Consider the following 16,038-nt stretch of genomic DNA (forward strand, 5'->3'; position numbering starts at 1 on the left):
ACACACACACACACACACGGTCACAAAAACAAAAAGATGTGGGGTTTAGATCCTGACGTAGCATGTAGTAAATAGCGCCCCTCCCCTCTACTCAAGCTATTTTAGTCGGGTCTGAAGGGATTAGCTGTAGTTATTACTGTCTGCAAGTCGTTCTCTCTGTGTATAAATCTGTGTGTGATGCAATGCTACATGCAGGTTATCTTTATTCCATGATTTTAGGTTAAATAACCCTAGTTAGGCTAATTAAAGCCGACTTGGTTGTAATAATAATAATAATAATAATAATAATAATAAAAACTTAATTTAGAAAGGGACAGGTCAAACATAAATATTGTCATTTGCTGTAACAGATTGTAGCATAAGTCACTTTGCATCTGCAGTCCCTTGACAGGTTACAACCCAATAATAAAATAAAACAGAAACTATAACACTACAAGTTGCTTTCTAATCAGACTACATTAGAAGCAGATTTATAAAATGAATGTTTATATATCTGAGCAGTTAGATATGTAAACATATGTAAGAACCCATTGGTGTTACAGAAACATCCTCCTTGCTTGTTGTTTTCACCCCTAATCCATGCAGTCAGTTGGAGATCACAGAAAACCAGCAGCAACAGTGAACAAGTTGCTACATTCCCAACTTTCCTTACGCATCTCCCAACTTTCCCAACATGCATTCGGAACCTAGAGTTAGCTTCTGCTAATCTGAACCCAGGGATTCCCTCTGAATTTTTGCGTTAAACTTGGTGGAATATTTTTCTGTCCCTCAACCTTTGCTGGAAGGTGAACCTTCCCTGGCAAAGGTATTGATGAAGACTGTCTTCTTCTTGCCAGAGATCTTAGCAGTTCTCTTCCAGTCTGTGTCAGATATCAACCAGCATTAGTTGGTTGTTTCTAATGGGAATGTTTGGTAGCGTAGCTTGGACAGCTCTCAGGCATTAGACCTGTCCTGTCTGATAATGAGATTCCCCAGACCTTTGTTCCACCTCTAGCTTATATAACAGGGGCTGTTGTGCAGCTCAGGCTGCCTGCGTCAGATCTTTAAGTTCCCCGCTTTGCAGTGAATGGTGATGTCATAGCTTTTCTTCTCATTGAGATTGTGCAGGAGGAAATAAAGTGTTGAACTCAGGGGAGTCAAACTCAGTTTAATTCTTATTAAGATTGCCGGTTGTTAAAATATTAATAAGTGTTCTGTCTGCATTCAATAAGTACTTCTTGAAATTAAATAATATTGAACATCTTTTCACATGATGCAGTCCCTCTGGGATTTTGCAGCTATTGATTTCTTTTTTTTTTTTTTTGAGACAGATTTTTCGGTGCTAATTTAAATATTTGTAAGGTATTTTGCAATATTTGCACTTCAGTATGACGTTAAATATGACTTTGTTACTCGCCATATCAATTGTACTGTCTGCTCCCTCAGCCTTGAGTATATCCCCCAGGTGGAAATACTTCCATATGGAGTTGGGCTTTGGTCCCACTATATATGTATATATAAAAAAAAATTAGCAAAAAATTTGCAATAAACTCACAGTGATGCATCACCGTGTAAATCTGCATGGATCTGAGAATGTTGTATGAATTTCTGCAGTCACAGAATTGCAATAAACTGAAGTGGAGGGACTGATTGATGTAATTTAGCATCTGAAGTTTAAGGGGCCACATAAAAAGCCAAGGAACAGGGAAGGTGGGGGCGAGAGGAAGAGGGCCGATTTGGACCCCAGGCCTTGAGTTTGACGTGTGATTTAACTCAATAGGCCTGTTCATGCTGCCAACCCCTCCATTCTGCTTCCTCCTCTGTAATTTTGGGTCTGCATTGGTGCATATATTCCACAAATGCAGGGTCTTTGATCACTGCCTCAAATGCTTACAAACCCATTTTTCCACTTCCTGTTAGGAGCACAGGCTGAGTGTTGAGGTTTGTTGTGTTTTTTCTTGGTCTTGACATGAGTGACTCGTATCCCTTCATTTGGCAAAGTGACTAAAACAGATGGATTTGGGAACTGTCAGTATCACAACCATTGTCTCTACATCCCAGGTAGTCCTACGTGTCCAAGTGTATTTTATGAGTACTCTATGATGATTTGGTTTTCTGTGTGTTTATTTAGGTCTCTGTCTTCTGTTGGGTCTCTGTGTTGTCCGCCTACCCTTGATTGCTCCCAGCTGTGTCTCATGTTCCCTGATTACTCTCTGTGTACTTAAGTCCACCTGTGTGTCTTGTTTCCTTTTCGGGTCTTTTGCTATTGTCATGTCTATAGTTGTAGTTGCATGTCTTGTCATTGCCCTGTTTACCAGTGCCACCAGTGTAGAGTATCTTCAAAGTTTTTAATTTACTTTGAATAATTAATCAAAACTGAATTTTATTTTTGTAAAGCATCTTGATTTGTTACAAATAAAATTGAACGGAAGTGAATTGAATAAAACAAATACATTTTACGTTACAGATACACTTTCCTCTGACAAACCATTTGCACTTATTCTGCAGACTCTCTAAATGAGGCGCTGAAGGCCATCAGTGTGAGCACAGAGCTGATCGAAGAAGAGCTGAAGCCTCATCTGGATACAGTCCTGACTGCTCTGCTGGAGAAGAGTGAGCTCAGATAATGCTCAGTGATGTTTGCTTACAAAAGCCAAAAAAAAGAAAGTCCTCATCTTACGCATGGCTAACAGGGGACAAATCAGAAATAATTTCACTGATGTGTGATTATGGCGTCTCCTTCATACATTTTAATCTGTGACTTAATATATAAAGTAACTTGTGAAAGGGAGAGACAAGTGGTATGAGAGGAAAAAGAACAATCTTGTCTATTTGAAAAGTAGCTTTGTGTGTCCTGCCCACAGAGAAGGATGCGGCTGCTGAGATAGTGAGAAGTGGGATTCTTCCCACGCTGGCTCAAGCCTTACGGAGTAGGAGCAGCCTGAGCTGCCAGGTGGCTCTGCTGGTGGCAGAAATGGCACGAGAAGGTACACTTTTCCTGCTCCCTTAATCTCTGCTACACCTCAATAAAACATCAACAATCCAAGTTCTCCAGTGAAATGTTGCCCCAACACAGGTTAACTGGGTTAAAATAAAAATGCTGTAGCAACATGTCACTCTGCATATACTAGCTACATCAATAAACAGCAATCACATATAAAGAGTGCTGGATTTCCACCAAGACTATTACTAACCAGGTAATTTTTTCCTTTTCAGTGTAAAACGTTTTTATGATCTGTACTAACATAGAAAAAAATGCAAGTTAAAATTCTGGGAAAGAAATTCATCATGACATATATATCCTTATTATTCTGTCTTTAATGGTCCTTGTATGCCATCGTACATTACAGACAGCATATTAGAGCCACTGTAGACATAGACAGTCAATTTCTGCCAAATTGTTCTGAAATATTGAGGTTAATCTTAGAAATTTCGAAGAAAAAAACAAAACCTCTGAAATGTATGAATTTGAAAAGTTAAAAAAAAAAATATTTCTCTTTCAGCAAATTTGTGACTTTTCAAACTCAGAAATGTCCAAGATTTTTTTCCTACAAAATTTCTGAAGTTAATCTAAATATTTCTTAGTATTTTCTAGCCAATTTTCAACTTTTCAAACTCAAAACTTTTCTTGTAACTAGAAAAGTTTGTTGCTGGAAAATTACTCCTCCATGGAGTGATTTTGAGACCATTACCTCCATTGACGGTTTTCCATTTACAGATGTATCAAAACAAAAACAGACTGAAAAGCAGCTTCTTCCCCAAAACAATTAACCCCTTGAATGCCAACATGCACTAAATTATATGATGGTTATATGTGTATGTGTATATATAAATTTAGCTGATTCAATATTGTAAATGTCACCATATTTACTGTATGTTTATATTTGCACTGTTTTGGAGCTGGCTTTAATATCATTCTATGTACAGTGACAAACAATAAATTCTATTCTATTCTATTCTATTCTATTCTAGTAATGCAGTTCTTAGTTTGTATGGAAGTTTCTATCTGTCATAAATCTGATTTTCGTTGGAGAGCATGGTTTACTGACAGCCTATGGCGCCTCTAGTGGCAGGTGGAGTAAACTAAAAATGATAAGCTGTTTACTCTAAAACTGACTTGAAAAATCTAATGTTTTAAGCAGAAAACCTGAACAAAAACATTTCCTTGGAAGCAGAACATGTGTATGTATCTGTATATTGGCATCCAGAAGTTCCCAACGTCCCCCATTTTGGAGAAACGTTGTTCTGATATCCAAGAATAGGAAACCAGATTTCCTTTTCTATTTTGAAAATGTTTTGTTTGGTACCAAAGATTTCCAAGATGAAAGACTCCTCTCCCATATTTCTTATCAACCTGATCTTGATTCTTGCCAAGTTTCATATCCATAAAACTAAAACAATGCATAGGAAACCACTTTTTGACCTCTTTGTAATGGATGTAAAACTGTGTCTTGATTCAATCTCAAACTCAAACAACAAAAACGCTATAAAAGCAAAGTCTTCTTGCTTCTTTGTCGTCTGTGTGTGTTGTAGCTGCTGTGAGAGAGCCATGCATCGAGGCGGGACTGGTGAAGGCTCTGGTTCCTCATCTGAACAGCAGCGACCAGGAAATGCTGCTGAACACTGGCAGGGCCATTGGGCGCATCTGCTTCGACAACAGTGAGTAGATCTGACAGCACAATGCCAGTCAGATCTAGTCTGACTTACTTTGACCCACTCTACACTTTCCATTTTAATTCTGCAGTTTGAGAATTAGAGTATTAAATTTTTTGTTTAATATGGTCTCAATGCAATGAAGCTCTTTACAAGAAAAGATAAGGGAAATTTCATCACACAGAATATAATATAAGGTGCAATAAAACATGGGATGGACCGAAGGAAAGGTTTCAGAAAGAATTACATGGTAAGATATTTATTGAAGAAATTAAATAATAATTCCATTTCTAATGTTATAGATTTTTATATTTGTTATGACGTCCTTACGCACCTTCCTTGTCTGACTTTCTCCTCAGCACATCAACAGGACCAGTTAGTCCAGAGTGGTGTAATCCCCAGATTAGTGTCCATCATGAAGGAGTACCCTGATGATGACCCACTGGTCAACGTCTGCCTGCTGGCTCTCTGTAATCTGGCTGATTTGGGTGATTATCTCCCACTCCCACCTACATGAAAGCCCCTCAGCAGTTATACCTGTATTTAGACATTTGTCCAAAAGTCTAGGTACATTGTTTGCCATCTCTTGCTTCTCATTTCCTTTAGAATTTACAAAGTAAAGTCCAAGAATGAGACAAAGATCAGACCTTGTTCACAAAGAAACTGAGTTCTTAGTTATTACTTTATGTATTTACCGTCCTATTAGTTTATATAATAAATACTGCCACTCTTATTCTTTTGCTTATCATAGAAGCTACAAACCTTAAATAATGATAATAATGGTGACCTCTGTGAAATCAAGAAATCAAGATGATATCCCAGCAATAACACAAACTTTCTGCAGTCACCAGCAACAGGCCTCCAGACTTAATGTGGCCCTCAGATCAGATCAAGAACAATGTGTAGAGAGCGTCAGGGAATGGCTCTCCATGGGTTTTGCATCCTTACATCGCAGAATGTAATGCAAAGTACACTGGACAGGACAGGAGCAAAGTACACTGCCACCGGGCTCCATTGACACTGAGTCAGAGTGGGCAATGTTCTGTGCCTACTTTGTCAAGGGAACAAGGTGGTGACCACCTTGCTGCCACTAGCAAGATGGTCAGTGTCTGCCTGAGCTTGAACCTGCAGTGGACACGGACTGCGAGGGATGCTGTCAGGCTGAAGAAGCAATCTTATCAGGTTTTTAGGCCTGTGAGCCTCCAGAAGCAGCTGATGGGTAGTAGCATTTCAAGCACAATACAGCTCTGGTGGTCACTGATGCAAATCTCAGGCATGGGAAGAGTTCAGACAGACATGGATAACAATTTCTGCTGGAGTGGTTCACAGCTGAGTGTGAAGCGGCCCGGAAGAAGATCAGTGCCTCCAAATCGGAGGCCACTGTGTTGAACTGGGAAAGGGTAGAGTACCTTCTCCAGGTTGGGAAAAAGGTCCTGCCCCAAGTGGAGGAGCTGAAGTATCTTGGTATCTTGTACATGAATGAGGGAAAAATGGAGCGAGAGATCGATGGATTGGTGAGGGGTCTGCAGTGAACTGGATGCTGTACCGGTCTGTCGTGGTGAGGAGAGACCTGAGTAATATAATTGTCTATCTACATTCCTACCCTCGAAACAAGATCGCTGAAAAACCAGTTGAGTTTTCTCCTTAGGTTGTCAGGGGTTTCCCTAAGTGAAAGGGAGAGAAGCCAGTCTTCTGGGAGGGACTTAAAGTAGAGCTGCTGCTTCTCCATGTCAAAAGGAGCCGGTTGAGGTGGCCCCTGGAGACCTCCCTGGTGAGGTGTCCCAGGCCGGTATCACCAGGACAAGACCTAGAGGAAGACCTGGGACATGCTGGAGGGACTAGGCCTCCCTGCTGGCTTGAGTACGCTTTGAGGAAGCTGGCCCAAGTGGCTGGAGAGAGGGAAGTCTGGGTCTCATTACACAGGCTGCTGATCCTGAATATGAGGAAGGTAAAGGACAGATGGACTCCTAAAGTTTGTAAAGAACCTTCCAGGGAAGAGTAGAAGTATGTAGCTGCAACGGGTCGACCAACTGCAAATTAAAACCTATGACATGTCTTAGTGGGATGTTATGTCATTTCCCTTTGGGATTAATAAAGTGTTCGTTTGTTCGTTCGTTCGTTCGTTCGTTCGTTCGTTTGTTCGTTTGTTCGTTTGTTCGTTCGTTCGTTCGTTCGTTCGGACGGACGGACGGATGTTTGTTTGTAAAGGCAAGCATCTCAGTAGTTCTGGCAGTATATTCCATGTAACTTCTGCAAGCTCTTCGTCACTCTCTAGATTCACACACAGATATTAGGATAACTTCAGTTATTGCAAATAAGATAATTCCAACAATGTTTTTTTTGTTTGTTTGCTATTTTGCGTTACATATTCACATCTACAGATTGTGAATAATTGTAAATTTAATTACCAGACCATGTCTGTCTATGACATTGGAGATTTGTATCTAAGAAAACCTTGCATCCAGCCATATCTGCCAAAGCCCAGAGTTTTATTCTGATTTCTCCTTGGCCCAAAAACTGCATTATAAGGTAAAGATAACTTTAACAGCCCACTCTGTCATTAGTCATAGAACCTTGTGTTTGCAGAGTGTGCACGGCAGGCCCTGGTGGAACAGGATGTGGCAAACACACTCATTCTTCAGCTCAAACGAGCTCCTGATGCTGAGCGGCGCCATGTCATCCTGGAAATACTGGGCTCACTGGGCGAAAGTGGTAAGACATGAGGAGAAGTAATTGGAGATTGAAGGTGTGGGGAGGATGAGGTGATGTAATATTGAGTTGTTGTGGTATAACAAAATTGAGAAGTGATCAATTATTTCAGTAGACTATAGATTTTTGTATTAAAACTTTTGGTTTTGAAAGTGCCTTTAGATTATATTTGTTGCTAATGTCTGCTATGTCAATAACAAGATTTACATTTACTTGAATCCATTTAAACTGGTATTGGCACACTGCACAAAAATGACGAAAGACTGAACTGTCAAAGAAAAACAATGTTAATCTGATGCAAACAGATAGACTTATAAATATACAGCTCCATGTCACACATATCATGTCAAGCTTTCTGGGTTTTTTGCCACCAGATGCACTGAAGCTGCAGTTTTCAGAATCAGGAGTACCGGAGGCTTTATCACTAATGATCCGAGATCTACAAGGACACTCTGACCCCCATGACCTCTGCAGCATCAAGATCGCTTCCAACCTGATAGTGTCCCTACTTTTAGGAGGTGAGTGAAAGGAGTAGTGCTACTGAGCTTACCAACAACCATGCAAGATATGTTCAAAGTGTTTTTCTCAGATGGTTTAAGATGAAAGCTGCACTGAGTGTAGCTCAGTCTGGACCATCTGGATGAATAAAGTCTAACACAACACCGAACAGTGAGTTCTGTTTAACTAAATACTTCATGAAACAGACAGTAAAGAAACATTGTGTCACACATTGACTGAAGGACCAATGCTGTTTGTTGGACAGATTCATATGGGTGTCATGCAACATTAGAAAAACGACGTGCTGAATAGTTTTTCTTTGTGTGTGTGTGTGTGTGTGTGTGTGTGTGTGCGCGTGTGTGTGTGTGTTCCAGATGAATCTATGCAGAAGTGTTTTGGCGAGGGGTCAGGCGTGGTCTACCAGGATATTCTGTCGTGGCTGCAGAGCTCCAACACCCAGCTCCAGCTGTCAGGAGCGCTGGCCATTGCCAACTTTGCCAGAAATGGTAAGATTTTTGTGTGAATGGATGATCTTTAACAACTACAGCCATGTAAAGGGTCTACTTTTGTTTAATCCTCATTAATTTTTACTTTGATTTACTCTCAAATGCCCCAGGTTATTAATTCTGCTGTAAATCTACTATTATTTCACTGTGCCTTTTTTCAACTCCAAATCTATAAACATTTGCCTCCTTTACCAGCATCATGTCATTATCTGATTCACAAAGCAAATAACATAAATGATATAATCACCATTATATTTGGGAGGATTCTGGGCTTTTTTTTACATCAGGTTGCTACTTTTGTCTGTTTGCAATCAAAATATGATCTTTAGTTCCGATCACAGCAGTTAGGGGGAAAAAGTGGAGAGAAAGCAAAAAAAAAAAAAAAACTCATAATTTTTTCTCAAATGAAGAAGTGCAGGCAGAGGCGGTCCTGGCCTGTTAGGCGCCCTGTGCAAACAGCTTTTCTTGCGCCCTTACCAGAATTTATAGAGCTCATTTGAAGTGGTTGAATTCCTGGCATAAACCAAACAGTTTCAACTTAATACTCATTCTGTCAAGTAGAGTGAGAACCACAATCATGTCAGACGCTTGTAAATGATGCTTTACAATCTCAGGGTTGTAAAGTTTTACAATCCTGAGAGGAATTTAACTCACTATTTGTGGAGATGCACAGCATGTGCCATGCAGCAAAATAAGTATTTGCCCCTTTCCATATTTCTTGCATTTTTATTTTAACTGATTTGCTGATCAGATTAGTTTCAGATCAGCAAATCAGTATTAATGAACAAATGAACAAATGAACTTGTACAGTCCTTTATCAAGTCCAGAGTTCCCCAGTGCGCTTCACACTGCATCTAGTCATTCACCCATTCACACACACACTCGCATGACAAAGGTGGCCACTGTCAATACAAACAGTTTTCAAATGAAGATTTAATTTACTAAGGGAAACAGTAATGTCTCTGTGACATTTCTGCCAAGGTTCCAGTTGAGCAAATTGCTATTTAGAAGATATTATATATGAATATGATGAGCAACACTTAGTACCTGGTGCTAGGAGACAAATTGTCAAGTTCTATCACAATCTTCTATTTTTAATCATAGATTAAAAATGAGCTATAGATGACTTTTTTGTTTGATTTATTCCTGTTAGCAATGTTTAAAACCTCCTTTGCAGAGGTTTTATTAAACAGAGCTTTGCCAACTCTGGTTTGTTTACTCATTTTGCATGAATAATATCAATATGTTCAGTTATTTCATAATCAACTAAACCTAAATTAAAGCATTAAAACACAAAAATAGTTCAAAATTACATATTTGTTAACTGTGGGTAGCTGAAATGTTAATAGACTGAGGTGTTTGTGGGATTAGTTACTGAGTTTTGAACTTGCTTTGCCTTTGTCAGACAGTAACTGTGTGAAGATGCTGGATCTGGGTGTGGTTCCTCACATCCTGACCTTGATGGAGCAGCATGTAGATGAAGGGGACGTCTCTGTTCAACATGCTGGACTGAGCGCGCTCAGAAACCTGGCCATCCCTGGTACGCTTCCAACCAATACAGTAACATTATGGTTCAGATGCAACATTTGTGCAGGAACACACACTGTGGATGCTGACTGCATAAAATATGGAGGAACATGGAGGAACATACTTTGTTCCTCCAAAAATAGTAATTCAGTTGCAATTCAAAATCCATGTTACTATATATGTTATATATTGAACAGGTGCATTAACAGAAAAAATGCTGAAGGCATGGATATTGCTCCGTTGCTCTTTTAAAAAGGCTAACTTGGAAAGAAAAATTAAAAATTAAAATTCACACAATTTAAAAACACAAAAATATATCCAGGGAGCCTGGGTAACAAAAGTTATTCACTGTATGTTTGAACTGATCAGAAAAAGAACAAGCATCACCTCTGTACATACAATGATAAAGACATTGAGGCTATTGGATGGAGTACAAGGGGAGGTCATAGGTCATACATACAGAGCAGAATGTTTTAACCAGGATGAATCAATATGAAACCCTGAGGCAGCCATAAAGACTGGCTGGACTGAGATGAAACTTTCAAAGGAGAAACAAGATGGAATCCATTGATCAGGGATCTAGATCACGTTTGAGTTATGTTTTTTCAGTGGCTAAAGAGCAAACACATTGTCTGGACTCATTGAGGCAACAACACACACCTTATCTGTCTCCCAGCCACCAACAAAGTGAGGATGCTGGAGGACGGAGTCACTGAGAGGATCAAGTCTCTGCTGCGCACCGACATGCCGCCGGTTCAGTTCAAGCTGCTGGGCACACTCCGCATGATGGTGGATGGGCAAGGTGAGGCACTGCTGCACTGGGTACAATACACAACATTGATTTAATAAGGACATATAGGTTTTCTAGCACTGATGGCAATTTTAGCTAACAGTATAATAATGGGGGGAAAAAATTTAAATGTAGAAAAAGGAGTCTTCCTAATGAACTGTCATGATTAGTTATCAAACAGAGATTGGTGATTTTCACTCAAACAGAACTTTATTGATTCTTGCAAGAATGAGCAGAGCAAGCAGACATGTTCAATGTCTGTTCAGTCTGGTCTGTTCTAACCAGACAGAGAGTCACTACATGCTTGGATTATCATAGAGTGATAACCCAACATGGAGTCTGGGAACCAATGTTTCTGACTCAGCATTAGGACGGTAACAAAGACCTTCCAAACATTGAAAATGGAGGCGCGCTCCATTCTTATCTAAGTTCCAGGAGTATGAAAACACAATGAGCCTCCCATGGATGTGGCTAAAGCTGTAAGAGGAAAAGTAAATACCTTTTTGGGTTTTAAAAACAAAGACAGAAGCTATTTTAAAAAATTTCACTAACACATAATTACCTTCCTCTGTGTACCCCACACTGTAACAGAAGCTTTTATATGTAGATGAAATACATATTGTCATAGTGATAAAGGTTTCTAATATTATATTATTAAACTTTAAGAAGTATTTATTAAATGTTTAAGCAGCTTTTAACATTTCATCAGTTTGCTTACCGATACTGTCTTTCATAGCCCAACATGAACATGAGCCTAAAACCCCTTGATGAATATTATTACATTTTATGTTACCTTAAGTGTAAAGTTTTTTGTTTTGTTTTAATAACTTCACATAAGAACTGAAATATTTTAATTCAATCGGTTATCTTAAAGAATTGTTTCAGATAGTTGTGTGTTTGTGTTTTTGATGCTGCTAGAATAACTGGTTGTCTGTGCATTGGGGGTGAAGGCATTGAGGGGTGGTAACCAAGCTGTGTTACAAAATAAGAGTTGCAAATAACAGGTTGTCAGATTTTCCCTCTATAACATGTTGCAGGTTATTGGCTGCACAGATCTGCTTCTGCTTCTGTTTCTGGGCAGATCTGGGATTGAGAACAGAGTTAGTCAGAATATTGCAGCTATGAAGATCAGAAGAGAAAAACTAGAGAAAGACTGAGAAAACAGCCGAACCAGAGGACAAACAAGATGCAGTATCCAAACGTCTGAGCTTCTGCCTCACAGAGCAGCTGTCTTCCCAACTTCCCCACTCAGGTCCTTCAGACTAGCCAGCAGCAATTGCTTCTTCTCAGAGCAACGCTGGTAAAAATGTTGTTAAAAAGTTAACAGAGAAGCCATGTTGTTATGACTTCCTGAAGGCAGAGCTTTCGAAAGAGCAAACTTATTTTTAAAGAGACACAGGCCCAATTTCAAAATGTTAGATTACAAAGTCAAATTACTATTAAGTCATGTGTGACTTAAAAGATTAAAATGATTTTGAACCTTATGTTGTGTGTTTCAGAGGGAGCCGCCTTAAAGCTGGGCAGAGATGCAGTGCTGCTGGCGCGGATCATGGAGTGGTGTGAAGCCAAAGACCATGCAGGCGTCCGAGGAGAGGCCAGCCGACTCCTGGCGGCCCTGATCAGACACAGCCGCAGTCCTGTGAGCTTCCGTTTCTGGACCGGGTCTTTGGTTCTGGATGGACTTTGGTTCTGACTGGACTTTGGTCCTGACTGGATTTTGGCCCTGACTGGACTTTGGTTCTGACTGGACTTTGGTTCTTACTGGACTTGGTTCCATTCATAATGCTGAACTTTTCTAAGGGAAACTCTGTCTCTGAATGTTGCACTCATTTCCTTTCTCAAACAGGAAGTTGTCCATGCTGTGGCTAAAACAGACGGGGTTCGGCACCTTATCTCTATGGCAACAAGCGAGCATGTTATCATGCAGAATGAAGCCCTGGTTGCCCTTGCAATAGCATCTGCTATTGACATTGGTAAGCTATTTCAGAGTTTATGTAATGTTTATGAATAAATACCCCAAATGCTCGCTGTGTACAGCTTTATCTGTCCTTTGATAGAAGAACTGAGTCCCTACCATATTATGTGGGAAGTTTGTTTGATTCAGAGTAGAAGGATTCTGCAAAAAACATATAATCTTTCATGCAGCTTTCTTTTGCTGCAGGTCTTCCCCCTGTTCTGTCTCTGCCCATTTCCTGTCTGGTTACTGTTAATAAAGGGCAATAGAGCCAAAGGGAATCGTTTTTAGAAACTCATTCAGCTTACGATTTTAAGCTGAAATCAAAGAGTTTGGAGGTAGTTCTCTAACTTTATTAGTCCAATTGACCAGAACCACTGGCAGCAAAATAACCCCTCAGCATGATGCATCTGCCATCATGCCTGACAGGTACTACAGTGTTCTCTGGTGTAAACTGTTACCTTGACTCTTCTGAACATATTTCTTATAATGGCCAAATAACTCAATCTTTTTTTCATCCGACGACATATTTATAGAAAACATTTGGCTTGTCCATATGGGCAGCTGCTTTTTTTCCCCCCATCAGGCTTGGAGGTTGTGATGTTTGAATATAAGACTTGCATTGCTACAAACAGCGGCCTTAGTATTCCAACATACTTCAGTTTAGTATAAGGCTAATCTTTCTGGTTCTGAGTTATTTCTGACCATCTCAGGACCAATGCTTTTACTCATCTGTTTCTGTTCATGACCTCTAGAGTCAATGAGGGATCCATTTAGCGAGGCAGAGCTGCTACCCATGCTGAAAAATATGTTGGACGATCCAGTGGGGGCAGTCGAAGTCAAGTTTAGTGCTCTGGGTCTCATCTGCACCTTGGCTAATTCCGGTATGTTTTTGCTTTTGCAACACTTTTCATTCTCCAGAGCCAAATTATGTACATTCAAAGTACATTGAAGTATTTGTTCTTCCCATCCATTCATCCATTATGAAGTACTGTTATGTTTGCATTGCATTATTTCAATATGGAGTCTTAGGTTACTGTACTCTGTTGCCAATAAGGTTTAATTATGTACATGTTCTCGTAAAAATGTTTTTAAGAACAAGCCATCTCTTAGTAATTATAATCTTCTGTATCAATAACCATGTAATTATAATTAAATGTTTATTCAGGTCAGAGTCGTCCTAATGTAGGAGAAATATGCTTTGGATCTGGACAATGTTGATTAGACGTTAGCTTGCCTCTGGTTTGAACCTTTTTTGGCTTTTTAACAAAACCGAGGTCAATAAAGAAAACTCTCAGAAACTAATGACTCCTATCCACTCAACAAAGCCTAAACTTGTCAAAAATGAAAAACTATTCTTTAGAAATCATAGTTCAACATGTTGAGCATCATAAAGAAATTATGCTGCTGTATTACCAGTGTCTGAAGGTTGTTAGTATTTTTATCTGCTCAGCTGGTCCTGCACTTTTTTTTTTGCACATTTTGTTTTTCAAAATCATGCACAAAACTGTACAATTTTGTGCTACAGGTGTGATGACAGATGAACTCAACTCTGTGAATATTAAGGAGAGTCTGAACAAACTGACGGACGACAGCAGCAGCAAACTGGCTACGCAGGCTAGCTCCATACTAACCCTTCTCTGCGACAGCAGCTAAACCAGCAGCAACACGGACTTTCATCTGCTCTATGAATGTGTGTAGATTTGATAATATGTCATCCAGACAGCACAGATGCTACTAAATATCAAAGTGGACTCTAAAGTGTCACTTATTTTGTAATAAGTAATATATTTTAGTGCTAGCATGATGTATGTTGTTACAGTGGGAGACAAGGACCAACTGTTATGCACATTTTGCTTCCTGTTTTTCTAGGAATCTTCGGTGAGGTTCTTGAAATTTTTTCCTGACACACATGTTGAGTTTTCTGATGCGGTGGAGCTGTGTCTGAGACGAGAGGAAGTGAGCCGCTGAAAGGATGCGCTCATTTAGAGAACAGATTATCATTTCTGTTTGTCTGTTTATTAGTAAAATTCTGAAATCAAGCATATGACATATGGTAGTGAAATATATGGAATGCTATTCCACTATATCAATATTACATAAACATGTAAATAGTAAAATAAGTAGAAGAAAGAAACATGAGTGTGTGAAATAAAATAATAACAAATGTGTACATACTACAAGATGTAGAAAAGATTTACTTTAAAAGAAATCAGTTTCTGAAAGAGCATGTGTGCTATTGTACAACCTTTGTTGCTCAAAAAAGATATATGGAAAAATATCAGCATAAGAACAGAATAGAGGCAGGTGAAAGATGAACAAGCATGCAAAACACAATGTCCACCCAAGACAGAAGTATTGATTACTGAGTCTCCAGCTGAAATGAGTTCATAAAGTTAAGATTAATATGATGATTATCCAAGTCAGCAGACGGCAGTGGCTTGGAGACCGAACAAACTGGCACTCTGTGGAGGGATTTTAAAGCACTTTATGGTGAGCTCATTATGACTGTAATTCACCAAAGAGGCGAATGACTGCATGTGAAATAAATTGTAATTCAACTTTACAATTCTGACTTCATTCCTATTGATGTTGTAATCTTGGCTCCCGTTGTTAACAGTGTTATTACTGACGTGTGTGCAGGAATGTCACATGACATTAGCAAGTGTTGAGGAGGTCACATACAATCTCTACAATCAGTCACTCGTGATAACTTAACTGTACTAAACTAATGTATCTGCTGAAATGTTCATTTCTGTTCATAGAGGGTCTTTGTCTTTGTAGTGAAAGTACCACACATTTGACATATTCTCATTAGAAAGGTCTTTTATAGATCAAGAAAATAATTTGTACAGCCATAGAGACAGACAGGCTTTAAGGTGCTGCAACAGTCATGTCATCCTTCATAAAGGATAATAACTTACTGTTTTAAAAAGGAAGCAATCACCCAAATGGCTATATTTTTATCTGAAAAGTCGGTTTTAAAGTGACTAAGCCACTTTGAAAACCATGATTTATGTTTTAGAAATGTTAGGTTTCTTGGTTTTGTCAGAGCGATGGTGATATATGCACTTTATATACACAAGCCTAATGTGTTTTAGTTGGCCTTGACCTCATGACAGCTCAGCTCAGTTCTGTTTTTTTTTTTTTTTAAGGGGAATTGCTTTCTTCTTATTCGTTAACTAAGCAACAGATTATATTTTGTGGTTTATTTGTGTTATGATACATTATAGAAGTGATTGTTTCATTGAAATGAATGTGCATTTAAGAGCCTTTGTTCAGGATTAATTAAAAGCGCATTCCAAAAATCAAGAGCACAAACAAGAATCTGTGAAATGTTGGTTTGAACTCAGTAGCCAAACATCTGTTATGTGACCAACTTGTAACCACTGAACCACTTCAATAAAACAGTTAGTCCCATT

The 16,038-nt window shown here is 39.2% G+C and overlaps 1 protein-coding gene across 2 annotated transcripts; it reads left to right on the forward strand.

Annotated features, from left to right (window-relative positions):
• Positions 1-2,056: 2,056 nt before the first annotated feature.
• Positions 2,057-16,038, forward strand: LOC106937571 (rap1 GTPase-GDP dissociation stimulator 1). 2 transcript variants are annotated; one of them, XM_015019137.1, is made up of 15 exons: positions 2,057-2,323; positions 2,488-2,592; positions 2,844-2,966; positions 4,513-4,638; positions 4,992-5,120; positions 7,219-7,344; positions 7,716-7,859; positions 8,214-8,345; positions 9,751-9,885; positions 10,549-10,674; positions 12,162-12,301; positions 12,509-12,635; positions 13,372-13,500; positions 14,145-14,309; positions 14,489-16,038. In XM_015019137.1, the coding sequence occupies exons 1-14, from the start codon at positions 2,251-2,253 to the stop codon at positions 14,270-14,272; spliced, it is 1,743 nt and encodes a 580-aa protein (XP_014874623.1). In that variant the 5' UTR covers positions 2,057-2,250; the 3' UTR covers positions 14,273-14,309; positions 14,489-16,038. The 2 variants fall into 2 exon arrangements, with proteins under 2 accessions (XP_014874623.1, XP_014874622.1); XM_015019136.1 differs by having other exon boundaries at positions 14,145-16,038.

Source organism: Poecilia latipinna, unplaced genomic scaffold, assembly GCF_001443285.1.
Source record: "Poecilia latipinna isolate Pla-1442-1.1 unplaced genomic scaffold, P_latipinna-1.0 Scaffold2380, whole genome shotgun sequence".
Lineage (NCBI taxonomy): Eukaryota > Metazoa > Chordata > Actinopteri > Cyprinodontiformes > Poeciliidae > Poecilia > Poecilia latipinna.

Excerpts from the sequence above, each read along its gene's own strand:
- LOC106937571 (XM_015019136.1), top strand. The coding sequence starts at position 2,251 with ATGTCTATAGTTGTAGTTGCATGTCTTGTCATTGCCCTGTTTACCAGT. Across the intron at positions 2,324-2,487 it reads CAGTGTAGAGTATCTTCAAA|ACTCTCTAAATGAGGCGCTG; the intron begins GTTTTTAATTTA and ends CTTATTCTGCAG. Across the intron at positions 12,636-13,371 it reads AGCATCTGCTATTGACATTG|AGTCAATGAGGGATCCATTT; the intron begins GTAAGCTATTTC and ends CATGACCTCTAG.